Raw genomic sequence first — 26,402 nt, forward strand, 5'->3', positions numbered from 1 at the left:
CATGCCAATGGAACTGGTTCCCTTGTATTTATTGATGATGTGATTGCTGACAAAAGCAGCAGAATGAATTATGAAGTGTTTCGGGCAATATTATATGCTCATATTCAGTCAAATGCTTCAGAACTCATTGGACGGCGCTTCACAGTGCAGATGGACAATGACCCGAAGCATACTGCAAAAGCAACCAAAGAGTTAAGGATACTGCCTTTGAACCTCTATATACCCCTGCCTATACCTTCTAATATCCTTCCTATAAACCTCTAAGGATGACGTTAATTTGCGTACGCAGTCATCCAGTAAATAAAGACTCCAGACCTAGAACATGTAGTTCCAAAGCACAAAGTATTATTCAAGTAAAGTACAGCAGTTACACGCTATGATCCTCATATAATCTTAGCGTAAAGAGATTATACAGACCCAAGTACAATTATACATACGCAGCGCTCTCTGGTCCAGATGTTGGGCATCAGCAAGAAACCCCTCGTCAATCAGCATTCAGCAAAAAGACTAGGAACCTAGGGTCAGAGCACATATTTATACCCCCCAGAAGTAAACAACACAATAGAGAAGTTTGTTGCTAATACCATTGGTCCTAAAGGAGAGGGCATATGTTACAAGGCATTTAACAGGTTGATTCAAATAGACACAACCCAGCCTCTAACAACTGGGGGTCTCTGGTTTCATGCCTCATGCAACATCCTAACAGTTGTTCATATTATGTACATTTTGTTGCTTGAAGTCTGTGCGGTTCATAAGTTGAGAATGCATGATGCGATCTCCACACCGATGGTACCAGAATACTGTTGTGAGAGTACGCATCAGTACAATTCCAAACATGGCTTACTTATCATGTATAAAACCTTAGTTACGAAATAACCTTTATTTCATAGCAATTATAGTAAATGTGCATACTTGAATCTTATACCTTAAAGCTTATTAAACCTTTTATGTGAATATGTAATGTGTAAGTATGCGGGGTGTGATGTAAAGACGCTAGGTAACGTAGGGCAGATGCGTGCGTATGAAGCTAATAAACAGCGTTTTCATACAGGATCTTATGCATTCGCTAATATGCGATTAGTTAACAGCGCAATTGTGTGTATGAGAAATGGTGCACTTAAATCTCACTTAAACTAAGTGAACACCTAGCAGTTTGGAATGCTGAGCATTATAGTTCCACACACCCCCCCTCTCTCTGTAGCCCCCACCCTTTCCAGACTCAAAAGTACAGTCCTTTGTTATCCCAGGTTCTTGTGTAAATGCAAATTAGCACAGCTACATTACCCAAACCTCCAGATAACACTCTTGGCTTTGAAGGTATTTTATTGCAGGGAGCCTGCTAATGTAAGGTGCTACAAACGACCCTCTTGCTGTATTCAAGCAGGGCCACCTGGAGTGAGAGCAGACGTTATGTCCAGGAAGCTTGTCTACACAGGCTAGTTGTCACGTGGCCATTTGCTCTATTTAGCTAATGCAATCCAATTTTGACATACTGTACAGCCATTTCTGAAATATATCCTTTAGGGGAATTATAATAATATACACTTTATCCAGACTATGTAAAGTCATGAAATGGGCTTTCGATGAATCGCCGTAACTTATGGCGATGGTCACTGATGCAATCGCATGATGCTAATAGTAATATTGCCACATGTACTAAAGTGTGAATTTATCTAAAATGGCGCTTAGGCAGCCATTCGCAAAATGGCGTCTTGCGATCTCATTTCCAAGATGGCGTCTTGCGGCCAGTCGCAAGATGGTGTCGCTGTGATTACATTTTAAACTGATCTTGTCTAAGCCAATAATCCAGCTTCAACAGAGGTTTTTTAAGGCTAAAAAGTGTAATGTTATGCAATGGCCAAGTCAGTCCCCTGACCTAATCCGATTGAGCATGCATTTCACTTGATGAGGACAAAACTGAAGGAAAAATGCCCCAAGAACAAGCAGGAACTGAAGACATTGCAGTAGAGGCCTGGCAGAGCATCACCAGGGATGAAACCCAGCGTCTGGTGATGTTTATGCGTTCCAGACTTCAGGCTGTAATTGTCTGTAAGGATTTGCAACAAAGTATTAAAAAGTGAAAGTTAGACTTTGGATTGTTTTAGTCTGTCCCATTACTTTTGGCCCCTTAAAAAGTGGGAGGCACATATAGAAACCATTGTAATTCCTACACCGTTCATCTGATTTGGATGTAATTACCCTCAAATTAAATCTGAAATTCTGCAGTTAAAGCACATCTTGTTTGTTTCTTTTCAAAGCCATTGTGGTGGTGAATAGAGGCCAAAATATGAACATTCTGTCAATGTCCCAATATTTATGCACATGACTGTATAACTTCAGGTTTATGCATATATCATTATATGGAGTGGCCAGTTACTTAAACTTTAGTATTGGTTACTTTGTTTTCAGAGATAATGGGGAAAGTCAATTGTCGGCGAAGAGTGCGCATTGCCATTTAAATGCTGGTAACGGCAGCTTGTTTTGCATCCTTCGGCCTGCTGAATGCTCAAATTGCCACTCACTATGTACCAGGGATGCTAGGGTGCGACTTGCTGCAAAGGTATTGGTATAACCTATGTACAAAGTCCCAGATTGAGCATAACCGAACAAGGCTGGAGGACTAGCCGTAGACGTTCATATCAGAACTTTTTTTACACCAATTTGCAACTTAGGGCCGTATTCAATTAGAGGCGAAAAGTGCCGGACTTTTCACCTGCTGGACTTTCCGCCTCCTTTGCCTGTTTTGGAGGCGAAAAGTGCCGGACTTTTCACCTGCTGGACTTTCCACCTCCTTTGCCTGTTTTGGAGGCGAAAACTTTTCGTGTGCGACCCCCGATTTTTGCCCTATTCAATTCCAAACCAGGCGAAAACGGCAAGCAGCGAATGCGGAACAGGCGGTAAGTAATGTCAGAAGTGGGGAAGTCAGTCTGTACCCCAGAAAAAGATGCAGTAATCAAGGTAGATGTGTACTAATGGCTCTAATAAGTGTTTGGTGTACTTAAGTAGTTTAAATTGCTTCTTATTAGCGTCTATGTAAAAGTGGTATAGAATGGCATAAAGCAGGTATTTTTGGTGAAAATAAGTAGTCCTGTCAAATTTGGGTACTTGAAAATGGGTGCTAGCATATTTAAATGTTTCTAAAGTGAACTTTTAAAAAATGTCAAAATCGCACCTGCGACAGCGACATGCCCCTGCAATCCCAAAAACACCTGACCCACCCTTGCAGACCCCCAAGAAGGCTATTTTGCTAGTTTTTATGCTTGTCCCCCCACTTTTTACTTTTTCGCCCCTAAAATGAAAGTACTTTTTTAGGGTGTTCCTAGGTTTTTTGTTTATGCTAGTTTTCTCCTTTGGGGACTGTGCCAAGGGGTCTGGGTGGTTTCCCCACGTTTGCACCCCAAAATAAAGATTTTTACACTTTTCACCTGCTATTCATAGGCGAGTCTTTTTCGCCTATTACATTACATTGAGTTTCCACTTACTCAATGCAATGTATGTGGAAACTGCGAAAACCGTCTGGATCGAATTTGGAGATAAGTTTCCGACCAGGCGAAAAGCAGCAATTGGCGAAACGTTTTCGACGATTACGTCTTTTCACCTCTAATTGGATACGGTCCATAGTGATGTAAGCCCCATTGGTCAGTGTACACTAGCAGTGTAGTGGGGTTGTTTGGAGTTATTTTAGAGATCAGAATAAGTAAAGTAAGTAAAATTTGAGAAAATAAGATGCTCGGTGTGGCTAAGTCGCAGGGTTTGTGGAGCTCCACAGGTAGGGCTGTTTATAAGGTGTATAAGGACACATTCTTCTAATCATCTTATTGTACTAAAGAGGAGAATGAGGAGATGAGTGGTACTTTGTAATAGAATATCTGAGTTAATTTTCTACCATTTTAAGGGATTTATACTTCTATTTTTTTTTTATTTACTCCACTTGTATAAGTAATATTAGCCTTGTACGGTGAGTAGTGTAAATTGTCAGCTAAGGTAACAAGAACACACTGATAACACAGTGGGTAGGCTCTTTTTTACAGAGAAGTGCGATCATCCACGTATACTTGTTTCCATATATTTGATCACTGAGAGCTTCAGCATTGGAATAATTGTCTTTTGCCTTTAAATAACCTAAACAATAAAAGTAACATCTTCTGCTTAGAAGAGAATAAACTATTCACTGTTACATGTGTATTTTTTGTCGAAATAGTCAATATTTCTTTCCTCATCAATGTAATTATATTCTAAGTGTGATCATGCCTAAAAAAGACTGCCTTGTATGAAACACGCTGACCCTGCATACTGGGTGTGTGGCCAACTCTTATAGTTCTACAGCAGTTTGCAGAAAAAAATGCATTATGGCAAAATAAACCTACAGTACATATTGGGGAGGTGGCAATGTTTTCTGGCCATGATGATTCTGGTAGCTTTTTTTGTTTCTATTGTATTGTATTAATACACACTGAGGCCTAGTTCTATAGCACATGATTTATTTAATATCTTTGTGAAGTGTTTCCACAATTATATATTTTTTTCTTTCCTTTTTGCAGAAACCAAGGGAAGCCTGAGGTAAGCTTAATATTTACAATGGTGCAGATGCATTATTTTAGCTTGCTTCGATATGGCCTGTACCTTAAATAGCTGGTTATGTACCTCATGTAATCCTAACAAATACGGTTAAGTAAATTTCAGCCTAAAGTCAGTTTGTGTGTGTGTATATTGTTCACTCTAGGTCCAGCGGGAGGCAGGGCGCCGGACCTAGAGCAAGGGCACTTCTGCGTGCGCGCGTCCGAAAAGGGGGCGAGGCCAATAAAAAGGGGGCATGTCTTTATTACGCGTTCCCTTTTCGTCTCTCTTGGGGGTGTGTCCGGCACTTATGGACATGCCGGGCAGCCCCAAAGCGCCGCGGTCATTGTGAATGGATGCACCGGCGTTGACCACTACTCTGCCATTTTCCCCACCTGCGGGACGTGTATATATATATATATATATATATATATATACATATATATATACATATATATATATATATATACACAGACAAAAGGAGAATAAAGGGCGCTTATAGTTTAAATGAAACTGACCTTTTATATAAAAAACCCAAATTGGTACACTCTACTGAAAAATCATAAATAACCATAAAAATGATCAGTCCAATATCAAGAGATGGGATGAAATGTCCTTTTTCACTTAGAAGTGCTGTTATTATAAAACTCTTGTTTCTCCTTTGTAGGGATTGTAGATGCACTGTTCTTTTTTTGATACACGATAATTCTTTGCAGTTTTCACTGAAAGACACCCTCACACCAAAACACACCCGGAAAAAGGGCCACAATGGCCACTATCAGTGAATGGAAGACACTTTCTTATTTAAAAGATGTATAATTTTAATAACATAAAATTATTTTTTTTTCTGTCTATAAAAAGAGCTTACATTCACCGAAAGCATACAATAAAAGAAGAACCCAACGCGTTTCATTCCTTAACGGATCTTCATCAGGGGTACATCATTGTAGCAATAAACCCGCAGTTCTATTTGTAACAAGACTGGATCATACCACAACAATCCAATGATCCCGCTACAATTTTTGGGAGATGGAATGCTTTAAGCCGTCACAATTCACTTGACAGATTGTTAAAGTTTATGGACAGGATGCAAAAGTATGCAAATTTGCATTCCAATCCTTCACAACAGGAGCTAAAGATTAGCTAGTTCAGCAAGCTGTACTATATCTTTCTAACAGCGATATAGGAGTAAGGTGCAGCTATTTAAATTTATTCGTCAGTTCGCTTAATTTTTTCTTAATTAGCGCAAAGGGGGTATATTTGTTTGTCATATATATATATAAGAAATGGCAAAGTCCGCGGCACTTGAAGATTTAAAAAAGTAATTTAATGTGTATTACACACGTATATGACCGACGTTTCGGAGCCACACGCCCCTTTGTCAAGGTGAACAGAGAGAAAGAAAAGAACAACTAAAGTGACACTTACCTTATACCCGAAGAAACCCGACTGACAGGTGTGTTCGGACGCCGCCCGGGACCCCACGTGACGGTGCCGGAGTCCCGCACTGAAGACGTCATCGCGCTGGGAGTAGTCAGTCGCCAAGGCAACCCCGACGCCCGTGCTCAGACGCGGCTCGTCTGTCTAGGTAAAAATAGTGAAGAACAACCATTAGAATAAAAAGAATATAAATAACCACACCACAAGTTTATGTATACAAGAAGAAAGCAAGAAAAACCACAGACAGATATACTAATAATTGAATCTAAATGATATTGAAGCAAACTCAGCCTAAATATAGCCTTATGGTGGCAGAGGTTAGCAAAAGAAGGTGAAAGTAGAAAAGAGAAAAACTATTGTATAAATACATTTGCATTCAAAGATCAAGTATTACAGAGACTTGATGACATCAAGGAACTTCCTTTAAAGTCCAAACCCTATGGATCATAATGATTTAAGACACATCTAGTAAAATAGATTACCGGTGATAGACCTAGAAGGGACCAAAAAGAGATATATTGTCATGAAACAGGGGTTACTGATAGTCCCCACAGTAAGCAAAGAACTCCAAAACGTAAAGATGTCAGTGGAATACACTCCAATTGATTTTCTCATTGAGCCCTGCTGGATTCATGGAATTAAGGGTAAAAATCCACTTCGCTTCGACCTGGAGTAGTCGAGCAGCCCTGTCGCCCCCTCGTATAGATTTCGGGACGTGGTCAATTGCCATATGTCTGAAATCTGTTAAGACGTGTTTCCTTTCAAAACAGTGCCATGCTACCGGCTGGTCGGAACTCTTACCTGCAATGGCTGACTTAATCGCAGACCTATGTAGTGCCATTCTCTCTCTCATTGTCCGAGTTGTTTTTCCTACATAAAGTAATTTGCAAGGGCAAGAAATTACGTATATAATAAAAGATGACGTACAAGATAGTACGTATCTAATATGATGTAGTCGTCCGGAATGTGGATGAGTAAAAATATGACCCATGTCCATATGTTGGCACGTGGTGCATTTAAGACATTTGTAGCAACCCGGCTTCCTAGAGAGAAATGAACCTGTGGACACGTCATTGGTGGAAAAACCTGTGATGTCACTATGGACCACCATGTCTCTAATATTGCGCCCCCTGGTAAAGCAAGCAAGAGGTCTTTTATTTCTAAACATGGAGAGATTTCTATCCGTTGAAACAATAGGCCATAGTGCCCGAGTGGCCCGCTGGATGACTGCACTAGAAGTGCCAAACTTGCTTTTCCAGGGAATAACGCCCTCTGGATTTCTGGTTTTAGGTGTAAATAAAGAACTCCTCGGTGTGTCAAGAACTTCCATCTTCTGTTTATATAACAAAGTTGGATAGTAGCCCCTCTGTAAAAATTTATCTATGATCAAATCGAGACTGGCTTCTATTTCTTTAGGGTCACTGGTGATCCTTGCCACCCTAATCATCTGTGACTTAGGGAGACCCCTCTTGAGGGCCGGTGGATGGTGACTGTTAGCTTGTAGTAAGGTGTTCTTGTCCGTCGGCTTGGTGTAGACCCCCGTGTGAATCCGACCATTAACTATAGAGACTTGCACGTCTAAATAATTCAATGTGTAAGGACTGAACTGATAAGTCAGTCTAATGGGTGAATTCCTTGAATTAATAGAGGACATGAGTTCTAGAAAACCCCTTTCGCCCCCAGACCATAGCATAAAGAGATCGTCTATATAACGGGCAAACATGATGATATGGTCAGTTATTGAGTTGTCATTGTAAAACATGAGCCGTTCTTCCTTGAACATGTAAATGTTCGCGAATGAGGGGGCTACATTGCTCCCCATAGCGCATCCGGTCCGTTGGAGAAAGAGACATCCGTCAAAGAGAAAATAATTTCTCGTAAGTGTTAATTCGAGTAATTTCAAAAATAAATCATGGTCAATGTTTGGGACCCTCTCGGAATGCAAGAACTCGCTCATAGCCTCTAATCCCTCTTTGTGGGGAATCGACGTATAAAGGCTGCAAACGTCCATAGAACAAATCAGTGTATTGTCTGGTAACATACCAACACTGTCCAAACGGCTGAGAAAACTGGCGGTGTCCTTCAAAAAGGTTGATTGATTCAATAAGTGTGGTTGGATTATGTTATCTAAAAATTCCGATATTGGCTGATAAAGTGACTCGCGGGCCGAGATAATTGGACGGCCCGGTGGTTTATCAATTCGTTTATGGATCTTGGGTACTGTAAACATGACTGGAATGACTGGATGATCCTTCTGTAATGATTTCATCAGACGTTCCGATATTAGCCCATCGTCCCTGGCCTTAGATAAGACAGAATCCAATTCGCGTTTATACTTAACTGTGGGGTCACTACTAAGGGGTTTGTAAGTTTCAACTACCGCTAATTGCTGGTATATCTCTTCCTTATAATCAGAGAGGTTCTGGATAACTATACCACTCCCCTTACCGGCGGGGCAGATAATTATGTCCCTTTAATTACTTAAATCTTTTAAGGCTTGCCCCTCTGCCCTAGAAAGATTGTAGTGTCTCACCGTGGAAGCGTTGGTGTATCTTGAAACCGATTCATCCAAAAGACGAGTAAAAGTCTTAATTGAGGGATTGAAGGACTGCGGGTCAAAGGTAGATCTCGAATGACTGTTGATGAAATTGATATGAGGGTCAGTTGGAGTTGGTTGTGGCTTAGTTCCAAAAAATTCCTGAAGCCGCAATTTGCGAGAAAAATGGTGGAGAGCGATTTTCCATGATAGGTCATCGTGGTGACAAGTGGGGATAAATGAGAGGCCTCTATTCAGAACACACGCTTCTTCAGGGGTTAATTGTCGAGACGATAAATTGAAGACTAAGGCCCTCATTCAGACCCACTCGCAAGCGGGCGCACGTACGTTAGGCGTATGTACAAAAATATTTAAATTCAATGGCTCGCTCGTATTTTCGTTCGCATCTAAAATTCCTCCCTAAACTCAGGCGACCCCTCCTCTAACTAACGAGCGTGCGAAATAGCGAGCGTACATCCCCGAAATGGCTTGAAGGGAACGCACGCACAAGTGAAACCGGAAGTGGCTTTGTCAGATGTCGATTACCTGCTCCTTTATTCTGCCTACCTCCCTCAATCGTATCATGCCAATCAATGTATCAATTAGCTTAATTGTTTTTTTTTTTTTCAACACAATGCAAGAAACTTTACTCTTGTCCGTGTTTGTGTTTACCCGCAGAATACGTACGGATGGAACATTCGCTTTTATTGTTCAAAAAACATGTGAACCACAATTAAACAATTGTTCTATTGCTGTGGATCCCCGCATATTTTCCGGGGTTCATTTCTTTATTTAAATTTGCAAACGCATGTCACTGCATCAAGCCTATCATAACTCTCCAGAGATTTCTGGCCCTGTTGAACACATGACTCATACACTAACCAATAAAATTGCTCCTGTTAATTTCCAAAATACATTAGCCAATCAGAAATTTTGGCCACACTTTATCAAAAATGTTTTGTATGAAAAACTCCATTGCCATCATGAGAGCCTCCGCATTCACCAGGCGCGAGCTGCTGGTGCTTACGGAGGTGATGGATAGGCGGATCACCAGCCAGCCTCCACCCATCACCAACCGGCAGAAGCGCTCCGCGTATGCGGAGGCACGGTCCCGCCTGCGGTCGATGGGTTCACGCCGCAACATCGGGCAGCTTGAGCGCAGGTGGTCAGACCTGCAACGGCGAACGCCCCGCTTGCTGGCATGCTTTCGCATGCAGATCGTTGAAAGTAAGTGTTATGTATTGTGGTTTTCATGTTTGTGTTTGTGGGGCAAACTGCGTGTGCATGTTTTCCTGTCTGTCCTATTAATTATTTGTCCTCATATCTGCGTGTGCATGTTTTCCTGTCTGTCCTATTAATTATTTGTCCTCATATCTGCGTGTGCATGTTTTCCTGTCTGTCCTATTAATTATTTGTCCTCATATCTGCGTGTGCATGTTTTCCTGTCTGTCCTATTAATTATTTGTCCTCATATCTGCGTGTGCATGTTTTCCTGTCTGTCCTATTAATTATTTGTCCTCATATCTGCGTGTGCATGTTTTCCTGTCTGTCCTATTAATTATTTGTCCTCATATCTGCGTGTGCATGTTTTCCTGTCTGTCCTATTAATTATTTGTCCTCATATCAGCGTGTGCTTGTTTTCCCTCTATTTCTGTTTTTTTCATTCTACTCCTTTTTGCATGTTTTTTGTTGCTGGTTTTTTTTTTTTTATTTGGGCCCCGGATTTGCCCAGAAACTAACCTCAATTTGTTTGACATATTTTAGGAGGACAGCCAAGACTACGCCGTCACCGTCCGGCCAGACGGCGTTCCCGGCCACTATCCCCAACCCCCAGCCAACACTCCACCCCAAATATTTCCCCTATACCCCACTCCTACCCAGCCTTCCCAGACCCTCTCCCGGAACTGTCGGGCCTCCTTCCCCTCCGTCCCACTTCCCCCTCTCCTCCACCAACCCCTCTTCCAATTACCCCCTCCCCGGAGTCCATCATTACCCCTCCCCGTTCTTTGGGGAATGAAGGCTCCTCCGAGGAGGAACATGGAGGGACTTCCGGAGCTCCCGTTTTGGCTCCCGGTATGTTTTTATTTCTCTTTTTTTTTAACCACAAACTGTTTGTATGTAATCATGTGTCGTGCCTTTATTCGTGCTTGTTTGGTTTACTTTTGGTGATTTAGCAGTTTGCCTTTACCTCTTCCTGCTGATTTCAACATACACATATCACACCTGTGTGAATTTGTACATAGGCCTTGTATTTTTGCCAGCACCCCCTTTTTGTTTTGGTTTTTCTTTTTTCGGTTTAAGAGTGATTTCGTTGTGTTTTTGTTTTTTTTAATGTGGATTCCCTATTGTTTTATTAATCCACACACTTTTCTCACCCACAGAGGAACAGAGGCGTCGTCAAGAGGTGGAGGATTGTGTTGGCCAGATGCGCCAACATGTCATTGGCCTTCTTGTGGCCCTTGACCGGCTGTCTGGCATCCTTCGCCAGTAGTTTTTTTTGTTTATTTTCGTTTTGTAAATAAATTTTGTAGTTCTAATATACGTTCTGGCTCATTCTTTTTTTCTAAAACACAAATAGTTTTCCCTGACATAAGTAGACTGTTCCTGCAAGGATTTCCCTTTTTTAAAAGTTAGATTGTATTTTGTATTTGTATGTTAAACAGCCACAAGAAACACATAACAGTAACAATGTCATTTCCCTTTTTGGGTGTAGTGTCAATTAGATATTTCGCCATTTTACAGGTTCCTAGTTGGTGTGCAAGCTGCTTAGGCCAATCTTCAAAATCCAAAGGTTTGGACAGGCTTCCTTTTGGTGTGGGTTGGGAACCTGCAAACATATTTCAGTTTACATCAACTGGTGTCAGTACTGGATTACCCCTTAGTCAATTGTAAGGTGTGTTAACCTGGTTACACTTGCTGTTAACGTCCAAAAAAAGGAAGACCATTTCACTCTCCAAACATTTATTCACAACATAAATGAGAAATCAAAGTGGTCAGTCCCAAAACAAAAAAACAGTGATAATCTCAAATACAACACATACAAATAAAATATTTAATAAAAAAAAACAATCAAGAACTGGTTGACGAAGGACCATGCCAACATGATTCCACAAACATGGCGTTGCGATATGGGTTCCAGAATATATGGACAAAATCACCAGATCCAGGTTTGGTAAGGGTAGCAGGAAGTAGTGAGCGTTGGAGTGGCAAAGATTATGTGAACAAACAGAAGATGGTGAAAAAAAATAAATAAATTAGATGTTCGCAAACAAACACAAACACATTAGGTATAAACACTGTAGTTTGGGTCAAACTTACCTAAAAAATCTGGCCACCACATCATCGCGTATGGCCCCCCCACATACTGACCTCCGACCAACCTCGGGGGGGCCATCCTCAGGTAAGGCATCCTCTGGCTGCATTGGGACACCACTCCTTATGGCGATGTTGTGAAATATCCCACACAGGACCACAATTTTCGACACCATATCCGGCAAATACATGAGCTCGCCACCAGAGCGGTGGAGGCATCTGAATCGGCCTTTTAAAAGGCCGATACAGCGCTCCACCACTTGCCTGGTGGCTGTAAGTGCGGAATTATACTCACTTTGTGGGCCTGGTGTGGGAGCCAAATAAGGAGTGAGCAGCCAGGACATGCAAGGGTATCCACTGTCTCCTGTGAAAAATAAGAGACAACATCAGGAACACTGTGTATCAAGCTTAACATTGTTATGTACTAAAGGTCTCCACTTACCCAGAAGCCACGCATCACCAGCTTGTAGGTTGGTTAATTTCTGCCATATCCCTGATTGCCGGATGACGAAGGAGTCATGTGCACTTCCTGGTAACTTAGCATTCAGGGACAGGATCTGGAGGGAGGCATCACATACCACCATTACATTCAGGGAGTGATAGTGTTTCCTGTTTCTAAATATTGCCTCCAGCCGTGCTGGAGGCTGAAGTGGTATGTGAGTACCATCCACAACCCCTATGATGTGTGGGAAGCCAGCTATTTGGTAAAAATTGGCCTTGGCCACACTAAGGGCACCCATATCCAAAGGCATTTGAATAAAATGATGGAGGTGCTTGAAAAGTGCCTCCATCACTGCCCTCAGGATCCGGGAAAAGGAGGATTGGGAGATGCCCGCCACTATTCCCACCGTTGTTTGAAACGATCCTGAGGCACAGAAATGTAACACCGCCATAAATTGCGTCAGTGGTGGTATTGCTGTTGGACTGTCAATTTGCCGCTCAAGATCACTTTCTATTAATGAGAGAGTGTCTATGATGATTTTGGGAGGTAGACGGTAGCGTCTTAAAACCTCATCATTGGGCATTCCAAAAAGGGTGACACGTGTTCGAAATATCTGGGGCCTTGCATGCCTACGATGCCTACGCCTGGGATGAGATTGAGGTTGGTCGGCTTCCGGGAGCATGGCCAGAACAATCCTCCTCATATCAACCTGAAATTCCAAAAATTCAAAGTAAGGCTTTTGACCCACCCCAAAACTATATTAAAACAACTTAGCTTGATGATACCATCCATTGCTGCTTACATGCCGGGGTATTGTCATGATACGTCCAAACTGAAAATAAACAACAAAATTACTTGACACATTTCACTCTGTGCATTTTTGTGGATACATTTTGTGCTAGACCAAAGTTCAAATATGCAAAACCGCAAAGCGACATTTAACACAGTACATCAAAACGGGTCGAAATGTTGGCTCAAAAAGCGAAAGCGAAACCATCAAAAAGTTAGAATGATTATTAAGCTGTTTAAAATGTGCTAATTAGTTCGCTAATACAAGTCACAAGAGTAACTACTAAAAATGTGCTAATTAGTTCGCTAATACAAGTCACAAGAGTAACTACTAAAAATGTGCTAATTAGTTCGCTAATACAAGTCAAAAGAGTAACTACTAAAAATGTGCTAATTAGTTCGCTAATACAAGTCACAAGAGTAACTACTAAAAATGTGCTAATTAGTTCGCTAATACAAGTCACAAGAGTAACTACTAAAAATGTGCTAATTAGTTCGCTAATACAAGTCACAAGAGTAACTACTAAAAATGTGCTAATTAGTTCGCTAATACAAGTCACAAGAGTAACTACTAAAAATGTGCTAATTAGTTCGCTAATACAAGTCACAAGAGTAACTACTAAAAATGCGCTAATTAGTTCGCTAATACAAGATAAAAAATGGACTTACCAAGAGCAAATATCTAAGATGGAAAATCAAAAGGTCTTTGGGGTCGAAAATAATCAAAATCTAAAATAGAATAAATTAGGTATCCAAAAATTACAAAATATACGAAACACAATGAAACAACAATTGAACAAAAGTTAGACTTCACAAAACTTACCAAATCAACAAACGAGGTCCCAAAAATATAAACCAACAAAGATAACGGAAAAAAAAACGCAAATCTAACCAACAAACGATTCTCCAACCTCCAACTCCTTTCTACACAATCAATAAACTCCAGCCAAGATAACCTCCAACAATCCAAAAACGCCACCTCGACTTGAGACACACCAAGCCATAAATAGTGTTTTGTTTCCCGCACAAATTAAGGAGGGATCATAGGGCCGCACAATCAATGATGCGGCCGCAAAATAAGGACGCATGTATAAATACGTCACGAAAACACATTCAAATTCTGGTGTATTTCTTGTTTGGACCTCAGACATGGCGACAGACCAGGGAAAAAATGCCCAAGAGTCAGGCGGTAAGTCTTTCATGCATTTTCTATCAACGATTAATTTGAAACATAAGATGAGGCAAGTTGTGATTTTGTGAATTCTGTAAATTTACACAAATAGGTGAGGAGGATGACATGGAAGAGGCTGCTGGGCCCAGTATTCCGGCCAAAGCGGCCAAAAAAAATAGGCAGCCACATTTCACAAGAAAGGAGATGGAGGTTTTGATCCAGAAGTGTGTGGACATCCTGCCACAGGCAGACAGGAATATGAGTCTAAGCCAGAAGTGGAGAATGTGGGAAGAGGTAGCCGTTGCTGTCAATACGGTGGGTGATTATGTCCGTCTAGCCCGGGATGTCAAACGGCGGTAAGTAAACCCTTGCCCCCCCTAAAAACAAACCCCATTTTAAACCAAAGGATAATGGCTTCCATTTTTCCCCACAGATGGGGCGACTTCAAATATCGCCTAAAGCAAAAACTCGCGGACAGGGCTAGGCATGCAAGGGGGACAGGTGGGGGTCCCACCCCTGTGTCATTGGAGTTGACGGATTTAGAAGAGCTGGCACAGGGGTGTGTGCAGCCTGTGGAGGTGTTTGGCGTGTCCAACATGGATACGGACATGCCAGACTTTGCGGCTCCTCATGTTGGCCCAGGTAAGTATTGTGATGTCACCAACTCTGAAATGCTATTGTGCCAATATGTAGATTCTAATGTGAGTCTTTTCTCATTTTTCCAACAGAGACACAGGCGGATGAGTCTGCTCCAGAGGGAAGCCTTGGCCGCAGAATTTCTGCTGGCTCTGCAGGGGAGGAACCAGTACATCCGGCTGAGGACCCTGCAGAAGCCAGTCCAGGGCATGCCCCCTCGCAGGCAGTGGGCCTCCTCACAGAACTCAATTTCAAATCGGATTTCCATACGGAGATTCTGCAGAGGATGGACGCCAGTCTGCTACGGGTGGCTGAGGCCCTGGAGCAAAATGCTGCGGCCAACGTGACCATTGGTCAGGCCCTGGCGGAAAATACCAGGGCCAACATCCGCATCGCCGATGCCCTGGAGCAGCTCGTTCGCCAGCACATGGTGGAGCCGACCTCCCTTCCTGCCGGAACATCAGGATCCTCCACCTCTGGCACAACATCAGCCAATCCTCCAAATGTGCCTAGCCCTGTGCCTAGTCCAGAGGCCACAACATCTGCCTCTGGACAGGCCAGCCCGATGGCATCCCGGACCCGGTCTGGCGCCCACCCTCCCCCATCCAAACGGGCGAAAAAACGGTGACAGCAATGGCGACTTTTCCCACACTCCTTCTGTGCTTGGCTCATATTCCTTTCTGGTCAAAACTTCCCTCTCCTTTCTTGTGAAATGTTTTTAAGTTATTTTTGTACGTTTATGTTATCAGTTATTGATTATTTATTTTTGAAAAAAAAGTATCTTTGGCAGAAAAACTAAAAAAAAATATTATGCCAATTGGTTTGTGTTTAAACAATAAATTTATGAAAAAAATCTGACATTGTATTGTGACATTATTGGACAAATGGGTTACATTTAATCCTGGCCCTAAAGGCAAAAAAGGACACCAAAAACCATTTCATTTGTATAAAAAAAAGGCCTCTTGAAGGAACGTTTAAAAAAACACATAACGATGCAAATTGCACATTAAAAAAAAAAAGGGGAGCTAATTAAAACATGATGACATTATTGTCACAATAGGCCATAAACAACAAATTGAGGCCAAAAAAACCCCCCAAAAATGTACGCCAATTGATTGTGTAATCCTGACATTAGCAGGTATGATTTCCACCTGCGTACGGTTTTGTGCTATCCCAATAAACTGCTTTCCAAACACATACCAAGCCGGTTTTCAATACAACACTAATTGCTTTTGTGACCACCCGCGATTAATCGCTGCAACATCGTGGAGTCCCGGGACGGAGGAGAAGGCCATCGCCAATGTGGTCGAGTAATCCAGACCCCGAAACTGTGCGAGCATTTTGAAGGGAAAGAGGATGTTCCAGTGACGTATGTGACGGTCCGAACACATTTGACGTTCGCATCTGCTAATGTATGTACGCCCCAAAAACGCCTCGCCACGCCTGCGTTTTTCCATCTCCACCCCCGTCAACACCCAAAAACGCCCTGTTCTGTCAATCACATTTGACATGTCACTTCCTGTATGCTATTTTAGGAACGACAGATAAAAAGCTCGCAATCTGCCGTACGCACATGCGCAGTGTAACACCGACGCATGCGTGGTTAGTCAACATCGGAACGCAACGAGCGTACTGCTGTTTGCGAGTGGCTCTGAATGAGGGCCTAAGTCTTCTTTTTGGTGGTTGTTCCGGCAGCGCCTCTTGTTCTGACCCCCCCCTGCGGGTTGGCGCCCCCTGTTTTTTGACATCTTGGTACCATCCCGAACCATTGTGGAAGTGGAAGGCTCCTCTTGAGGTTCCTCTGAGTCCATTACATTGAGCTCACTGTCACTGTTGGACGAAGCTCTATTATAAATCCGGTCCTCTCTACGTTGACGCCATCCTGTTCTGGATTTGGAGAGTTTTTGTGGCTGTGATCTTACATCACTCCCATGAGCCACCTATAGACTCGATTGTCATCATAATCCCCCTTCACTATTTGATATTTGTTTCTTTTAAATTTCGTTAGATCCCTCCGGTAGTTCTCGCATTGTGATTGTAACTTTTTTATCCAATCATCAGACTGGTCCTGTTGTAGAGTTGATTTGTGTTCGGCTTCAAACGTCATGATTTTTTCTCTTATTGATCCCAATTCACGTCCAGCCTCCTCTATGACGAGGAGGATTAAGTCTAGGCTGCACTTATTTAATATACCAATCCATTTTTTACAAAAGTCCGGATTATACCGGCCTATTGTAGGAGTGTTACGGACTCGGAAGCCACGTGGAATCATCTTTTCCCTGTGGTAGTCAGACAGGGAGATCCCGTGCAGCAAAAAGTCTATTTCTTTCCTTTTTAATTTTAACAATTGAGAGCATAAGTCCTCTATGCCATGTTGTTTGTCAGAAAAAGATAAACGTTCTTTAAAGCGGAGACGTTCCGCATCGTCATCTGTAAAGCTGTATACTTCCCCCTTCTGGATCGATATACCTCTGCACCCCAAAAGATCTTCCACTGATGATGCTGTGTCTGTGGTCATCGTGCAAATCAAATAGACGAAGAAGAACACAAACAACACCCAAGTTGAATCTCTCCGGAGATAAATGTTGTAAACAACAAAGCGGTGCCTTGTCCCTGGAAGGGCCGGGTGCTAGACACGGTAGTAATGTAGACAGTTGCATTTGTTGGACCGGCACTCCACTGAACTGGGTAGAAAATACTCCCGTGCCTTCGGAAAATAAATGTAAAAAATGGCAAAGTCCGCGGCACTTGAAGATTTAAAAAAGTAATTTAATGTGTATTACACACGTATATGACCGACGTTTCGGAGCCACACGCCCCTTTGTCAAGGTGAACAGAGAGAAAGAAAAGAACAACTAAAGTGACACTTACCTTATACCCGAAGAAACCGGACTGACAGGTGTGTTCGGACGCCGCCCGGGACCCCACGTGACGCTGCCGGAGTCCCGCACTGAAGACGTCATCGCGCTGGGAGTCGTCAGTCGCCAAGGCAACCCCGACGCCCGTGCTCAGACGCGGCTCGTCTGTCTAGGTAAAAATAGTGAAGAACAACCATTAGAATAAAAAGAATATAAATAACCACACCACAAGTTTGTGTATACAAGAAGAAAGCAAGAAAAACCACAGACAGATATACTAATAATTGAATATTGAATCTAACCTCTGCCACCATAAGGCTATATTTAGGCTGAGTTTGCTTTAATATCATTTAGATTCAATATTCAATTATTAGTATATCTGTCTGTGGTTTTTCTTGCTTTCTTCTTGTATACACAAACTTGTGGTGTGGTTATTTATATTCTTTTTATTCTAATGGTTGTTCTTCACTATTTTTACCTAGACGGACGAGCCGCGTCTGAGCACGGGCGTCGGGGTTGCCTTGGCGACTGACGACTCCCAGCGCGATGACGTCTTCAGTGCGGGACTCCGGCAGCGTCACGTGGGGTCCCGGGCGGCGTCCGAACACACCTTATACCCGAAGAAACCCGACTGACAGGTAAGTGTCACTTTAGTTGTTCTTTTCTTTCTCTCTGTTCACCTTGACAAAGGGGCGTGTGGCTCCGAAACGTCGGTCATATACGTGTGTAAAACACATTAAATTACTTTTTTAAATCTTCAAGTGCCGCGGACTTTGCCATTTTTTACATTTATTTTCCGAAGGCACGGGAGCATTTTCTACCCAGTTCAGTGGAGTGCCGGTCCAACAAACGCAACTATATATATATATATATATATGACATACACACACATCTATAGTCTCAAATGTTTATATGGTTGCATACTTTGATAAAATTGCAATATTGTGCATCACTGAGTCTCATTCCTGAAGACTAGGTATGGGCCTGAAATGTCGCTGTACAATACTTAAATTGCATTATGTACTGATGGTATATGCAAATCCGCGACATAACTGCTTGTGCAAATAACTATTGAATGTTTAAAAGTTTGTTTTCGTAGTGTGCAGGTGCTGCAGCCATAGCAGACACACGCGCACTGTTGTCACTACTTCTACATGATGATGGATTTTTTTTAGAAACTGTGCGGGTAACACCTGTTAGAAGAAAATCATTCTTCTGATCAGTGCAAGCCCCAAAATGTAAGTATGAAGTATGATAATGTGCATGACAAAAGCACATTATTATACCATATGAAGGGTTTCATGGACGGCCAACTTTACTCCAAAACACAGCTTATCTCATGCAAAATCTATTTTCACAATGGCTATGAAAATGCATTCAGTCTGTTGATGTATACATTACCAGGGTCTGTAATGTCATTGACAGAGTTGGAGCCTAGAACTCCCAGAAACACATGCTAATGATGTAGAGATGGGCATGGGAAAGCGGCATAGTTTAAGTAAAATACATATTGTTACTGACAAACATTACTACAGTGTTTTAAGCAGACCTAAAGCAATCATTGTGTTCACACTCTTACCCTCAAAAGAAGGTTTCAGCGAAAAGTTAAATTTGTATTGCCTATGCCAAATATTTGCTACTACCACAATTAATAAACAAGATATATGGTAAGAACTTACCTTTGTTATCTCTGTTTCTACGAAGTCCACAGGGTTAACCTTGGGGGTATAGCTGGATCTGGATCCACGGGCACCATGCAGTTAAAGCTTTTGTTGCTCCCAGGATGCACTTGGGTCCATCCTCCTCTATACCCCGCCCCTGAGCCACAGGCACCTCAGTTGGTAAGCAGCCAAGGCCGGAGGAGGAGACGAAACAGAGAGAAGAAAGACTGGAACACACAAGAAACCATACTCACAGAAATGGGAGAAGGAAAAACCGGTGATCAGCCACACAGCCCATATGAAGCCAGGTGCGTCAGGGTGGGTGCCTTGTGGACCCTATGAACTTCGTAGAAACAGATAACAAAGGTAAGTTCTTACCATACCTCTTGCTTTCCACTTCAGGGTCCATAGGGGGTCCGCAGGGTTGACCTTGGGGATGTCCCAAAGCAGTTCAACTAAGGATGGGGACGCTCCTGTGCAGAAACAGAACCCGGCACCCGAAGGATGCATCCTGAGAGGCAAAGGTGTCAAACGCATAGAACCTCAAAAATGTCTGAATTGAAGACCAGGTGGCCGCCTTACATAGCTGAACAGCAGAGGCGCCATGTCTAGCAGCCCAAGAAGGACCCACAGACCGAGTGGAATGAGCCTTAACAGAGCCTGGAGCAGGTAAACCCTCCTGTGCATAAGCCTCACAAATAACAGAACAAAGCAAACAGGCTAAAGTTTGTTTGTCGGCAGGCCAACCCCTCCTGTGAAAACCAAAGAGGACAAACAAGGAATCAGACTTCCTAACGGAATCAGTCCGGTCCACATATATTCTGAGAGCACGGACTACACCCAAGGATGCCTCACCAGCTGAAACATCAGGTGACCGAACAGCTGGCACAACAAGTTCCTGATTAATGTTGAACTTAGAAACCACGTTAGGCAGAAACTCAGGACGAGTGCGAAGCACCGCTCTGTCCTGGTGAAAAATCAGAAAAGGGGGACGACAGGAAAGCGCCACCAATTCTGACACCCTCCTGGCAGAAGCAATCGCCAGGAGAAAAACAGTCTTAAACGTTAACCACTTGAGCTCCACAGACTCGAGGCTCAAAAAGAGGTCCCTGCAGGGCCCGAAGAACCACCGCCAAGTCCCAAGGAGCTACAGGAGGCACAAATGGAGGCTGGATTCGAAGAACACCTTGGAAAAAGGTGTGAACATCTGGCAGTGTAGCGATCCGACGTTGGAACCACATAGACAGTGCAGACACATGAACCTTCAGAGAGGCAAGACATAAGCCCTGGTCCAAACCCGACTGAAGAGCCAAAATCCTAGAAACCCGGAACACTTTAGGATCATAGTTTCTGGACTCACACCAGTGAAAGTAAGTAAATCCGTGCGGAAGCTGGCTTGCGTGCCCTAAGCATGGTACTGATAACAGAGCTTGAGAAGCCCCGGGACCTTAGGACGGCTGTCTCAAGAACCACGCTGTCAAAAACAGCCGACCCAGATCCGGGTAAAGGCAGGGCCCTTGAGACAACCGGTCCCGACGCTGAGGAAGAAGGTATAGAGCGTCGATGGAGAGGCTCCGCAGATCGGAGTACCAAGGACGTCTGGGCCACGCAGGAGCCACCAGCAGAAGCGTGCCGCCGTCCTGCTTGAATTTCCGCAGTACCCGAGGCAGCAGGGATATCGGAGGAAATAGATACGCCAGTTGAAACGTCCATTTCACCGACAGTGCGTCTACCAGACTTGCACCTGCGTCTCTTGTCCTTGACCCGTACACGGGCAACTTGTGATTGTGACGGGAGTCCATCAGGTCCAGCTTCGGCAGCCCCCATCTGTCCACGAGTAGTTGAAATACCTCTGGGTGAAGCGACCATTCCCGTGATGCATGTCATGACTGCCGAGGAAGTCCGCCTGCCAATTGAGGACTCTGGGGATGAAGACTCCCGAGATTGCTGGAATGTTGCACTCCGCCCAAGCCAGGATGCGAGACACCTCCGACATCACAGCACAACTGCGAGTTCCTCCCTGATGGTTGATGTATGCCACCGTGGTGGCGTTGTCGGATTGAACCATTACTGCCTTTCCTTGAAGAGAGGTGCCGGACGACTGCTGGGCCCTGTACATGGCCCGCAGCTCCAGAATGTTGATGGGGAGAACCGCTTCTTTCGCAGTCCAACGGCCCTGAAGTGACAACGAGCCTGTCACTGCCCCCCAACCCCGGAGACTGGCATCTGTTGTGAGCAGAACCCAGTCAGGGATCCAAAAGGGGTGCCCCTCGATGAGATGAGCTGTCTGAAGCCACCAAGCTAGAGACAGCCGAACCTCCGGGGGCAACACCAGCATCTAAGACCGGATCCAGTGAGGTAACCCGTTCCATTCGGATAGATTCACCCCCTGCAGGGGTCTGGAATGGTACTGGGCAAATTCCACCATGTCGAATGCCGATACCATGGACCCCAAAACTCTCATTGCTGAGTGAACAGACACTCTGCAACTGCTCAGGCAACTGTGTATCCGCAGCTGCAGGGAGGAGACCTTTTCCGGAGTTAGGAAGATCCTTTGCTGACGAGAATCTATCAGGGCTCCCAAATGAACCATCCGCTGTGATGGAATCAGAGAGGACTTTTTCCAATTTATCAACCACCCGTGCGCTTGCAGACAAGCGATCGTCAGATGGAGATGTTGAAGCAGTACCTCCGGAGAGCTCGCCAGCAAAAGGAGGTCGTCTAGATATGGTAGCAGCCGTACATTCTGGCTCCGAAGGTGGGCGGCCATGACCGCCATCACTTTGGTGAAAACCATTGATGCCGAAGAGAGGCCAAAGGGTAGCGCCCGAAATTGGTAGTGATGTTGCAGTATAGCAAACCTCAGATACCACTGGTGTGAAGGTGCTATAGAAACATGGAGGTAGGCGTCCTGGATATCCAGGGAGGCCATGTAATCCCCCGGTTCCATCGCCAGAATGATGGAACGTAACGTTTCCATCCTGAATTTAGGAACTCTGAGGAACTTGTTCAGAGACTTCAAATTGAGGATAGGGTGATGAGAACCATTTGGTTTCTGCACCAGAAACAGAGTAGAGTAGTACCCTGTCCCCCGTTGTGACTGAGGAATGGGAACAATGACCCCTGCTTTCAGCAAGGACTCTATAGCTTCCTGAATCTGCAAAGCTTTGGTTTTGTCCTGAGAAGGACTTATGCAGAAAAACTGGTGGGGCGGTCTGTGCCGAAAAGACAGGGTGTGCCCCTGGGAGACCACTTCTGGAACCCAGGTATCCGTGGTGGTATTGTGCCAGCACTGGGCAAATTGAAGAAGTCAGCCTCCCACTCTGGGGTCCCCCAGAGGGAGGCCCGTTCCATCAGGCGGAAGGTTTATCTTCCTGCTTGGAAGAAGGGCGCCTAGCACTCCAGGCCTGCTTCTTGGGCTTAGAAGCGGCCTTGGTCGCCGACTGCCTCGGGAAGGACTGACCTTTGGCCTTACCCTGAACCTGAAAGGACTGAAAGGCAGAGCTCCTGACCTTAGCATGCGTTGTAGTCGAATGGAGGAAAGCTGATTTGGATTTAGCCAGAGTATCCACTATTTTATCCAAGTATGGACCAAATAACAACTCCCCATTAAAGGGTAAGGCCTCCAGGCCCTTCTTAGAATCTGCGTCCGCTATCCAGGACTTCAGCCACAAGGACCAACGAGCAGACACTGCTGCCGCCGAAACTCTAGAGGTGAGCAGACTTGTATGTAAAGACGCTTCCCCAATATAGGACGACGCATCTCTCATCTGTCCAATTAACGCTTTCTGGACATCCGGAGCCTTGTCTGAAAAGGTATCCTCCAATGCGTTGGCCCAGCTCTCAATGGCCATGGACGGACAGGCCAAGGCCCCTGAGAGAGAGAGTAGATAGACTTTAAACAAGTCTCCACCTTCCTGTCCGTGGGATCCTTCAGGGAGGAGATAGACAGTAAGGACGATGTAGCGCTTTTGATTAAGCGGGTGACATGAGAATCCACCGCCAGTGGGGTTTCCCATTTCCTGCAATGAGCCTTCGAAGACGGATAATTGGATGCCAGCTGTTTTGTGGCTGGAATCTCTTACTGGGCAACTGCCAGGCCCGCCATATGATCAGTCAACTGGTCAGACAGGGGAAAACCAGTCGAAGTCACCTTAGCCTTTTTAAAATTAGAATACTTAGACCTAGGGGCTGGTGCATCAGCCTCTATGTGACGGATGGCCCGCACCGCCCTAACCAATGCCGGCACATTAATGGAGGACTTAGTCTCTACCTCTTGAGCCGTGGCGTCCGAGTCAGTGTCCTCATGTACCTCCCCGTCATCTGAAGACACGTCCGTGGCCGTTAAATGCGCAGCCTGGGCAGCCAGCACTGACGCCTTTGGAGGCATGTCACCCTGTAACATTGACTGAAAGGCCGAAGACGAGGCTGCCAAACTCTGGACAGAGCTGGAGAGTACATCCACCCAGGGTGGAGGAGCCGTCTGGGGATAACCCTGAAAGGGCACCACAGACTGTTGCAACACTGGGTTAGACTGAACATACATAAGCAACCCCGTATACTGCCCAACAGTCTGAGACCCGGGGGAGACTGCAATAACTGCGGAATACCCGGGGAATGGGGGATGGTCGGCTGGGGCAAAGCCCTAGTAGGGACAGCAGTTGGGACCGCTAGACGGTCCGCGATTGACACCAGCACCTGTGAAAACATCGCCCAAGGAGGGTCCTGCGACGTGTGTATGTGTGTGTGTAATATATATGTGTGTGTATATATATATATGTGTATATATATATATATATATATATATATAATTTTATCACAATAGAGAAGTATGGTGTTGAACACCTGCGCCCTCACCAATATGCAACACAACAGCCCACAATATGGTACTATCTAGCACCCAACAGTATGTGACTGACGTCACAGATACGTGATTTATATACGTAAGGTCCACAGAAAAACGCCCTTCCCCCGCACACCCCGGGCTGTAGGAGAAAGAAAGGGATAGGTATAAGTTGACAGTAAGTAGAAATCAGCACAGACAGGCAGCACTAGCAAAAGTCACATACCATGCAGGAAAGTCAATACTCACTGCACCTTTCACTACAACAGATTCAGTGTCTGGGAGGGCAATAACGCTGTGTACGCTGTACTTTAGCAGTGGAGAGGTACACATGGGAACCGGTCCAAGCACCGCCTGGGAGATCTGCGTTGCTGCCAGAAGAAGATGGCCACCAGAGACCTTAGAGGAGGAGTTGCCGCATGAGGAGAGCAGCTCAGCGACGCCAGTACACGTGAGAAAAGGCGCGCTGAGCTGAGGGGAGGAGCCGCTAAACCAGGGAAGGCTCTCTCCCCTGGCTAGTGATCAACCACAGGTACGCCGGTTCCCCTCCAGCCATTACTCCTTGGATGGTCTAGCGGATGCGTGGGTTATCCCTGCGAGGGTGGGAGCCCGCCGCCGGTTTGTCCCCGGAGACCGGTGGCTAAAGACTGCATTTGCCCGTGAGCAACGCAAGTTAGCGCTGCTCTTGGCTTACCTGTCCCAGCGATCCCTCTGCAGTCGTGGGAGGTCCTGGAGCCTTGGTAGTACAGACTCCGGTGTCCCGCTGCGATCCCCAGAGCTGTACTGGCATCGAAGCGCCAGCGGGGTGAAGGAGCGGCAGCGTGGACGTCCTAATGGACAGTCTGATGCTGGCGCTCTGAAGAATGAAAAAAAACCACAAGTTTTATCTTCTTTTTTAAAAAATAAATCAGCTTAGGGGCTGCTCCTGCAACCCCACTGCGCAAGGGTGACCCGACTCCGGCCAGGCACCAACTAAAACTGAGGTGCATGTGGCTCGGGGGCGGGGTATAGATGAGGATGGACCCAAGTGCATCCTGGGAGCAGCAAAAGCTATAACTGCGTGGTGCCCATTCATCCAGATCCAGCTATACCCCCAAGGTCAACCCTGTGGACCCCCTATGGACCCTGAAGTAGAAAGATGGAAAAAAATCTTCATCAAGGCACTTCAAATCTAAATGTCAATCAGTGCATGGTGTGGAGTAACCTCCTTCATCACCTGCTGAGTCGCCTGATGGGTTTAGGAACAAGATTCATCAGATAGGTAAAGATTAGGTCATTCAAAAACTGTAAATAGAGCCCTTGAAAAAAAGTGGGACACCAAAAGGGCTGTCAGGCCAGTGCCGATATGTCACTGATAATGATCCTATAAGTATACTGTTCGGCTGGAATAGGATTGCTTAAATAAATCCACTTATTGGATGTTAACCCTGCGTCAGACGCAGCTGGCCTGACAGGCGCCACAAAGCTGTTCTCGCTCACCTCTCCGCCGCAAGGGGGTGCAGGAGCCTGCCCCTCCTAGTACCTTCCTATCTCTAGGTGCTGTTTGAGATCCCCTTAGTCAGTTTTCCCGCCGCCTGCGTGGAGTGCAGTAGGTGACCTTCCTGGCCTCTCTGGGTCATTGCGCCTGAACTCGTCCGACTTTTGAAGGTACGCATTTCTTTTTATTTTCTCACAATTTTGTGTATTTTGCTCTTTTTATGAATGAAAATTACAAAGGTTGTGGGTATTTTGCGGAAATTTGTCCAGGGTGGCCTCACAGCGCCTCTTAAAATGTAGTATTTTTTGTTTTACTTGCTTTAAGGTTAATAAATGTGGTTTTGTGAATCAGATTTCCATATATTCTCTCTTTGTACATCCTAATGAAGGTCACTGATCACTTTAAGAGCGTTAGAATTGAGTCAATTAGAATTGAGTAAAAAATTAGTTGCATTCAAGATGGCCACCATACTGGTGACATACCCTAAAATGTTTTCCCCCACTCCCATGTCATATCTGTAGACACTGGATTAATATTTCCTTACTCAATTCCTTTTTATAAGGGTGTTTCCACACTTATGGACCACCCTTTACCAAACCACTAAAATGTACTGATTTGACCTATATATATCAGAATCTGATTTTTTTTTTTTTTACTTGTTGTAAAGTTTGACGATTCTG

General features: G+C 44.6%; 1 protein-coding gene across 1 annotated transcript in view; it reads left to right on the forward strand.

Annotated features, from left to right (window-relative positions):
- Window positions 1-26,402, forward strand: part of GTF2F2 (general transcription factor IIF subunit 2) — a 214,517-nt gene that overhangs the window by 8,279 nt on the left and 179,836 nt on the right. Inside the window, exon 3 of the mRNA XM_088477306.1 lies at window positions 4,542-4,560. Within this exon, the coding sequence (XP_088333432.1) occupies window positions 4,542-4,560 (19 nt within the window). The remainder of the gene's footprint in view (window positions 1-4,541; window positions 4,561-26,402) is intronic.

This window comes from Taudactylus pleione, unplaced genomic scaffold, assembly GCF_031769625.1.
Source record: "Taudactylus pleione unplaced genomic scaffold, aTauple2 ptg000005l, whole genome shotgun sequence".
NCBI classification, from domain to species: Eukaryota; Metazoa; Chordata; class Amphibia; order Anura; family Myobatrachidae; genus Taudactylus; species Taudactylus pleione.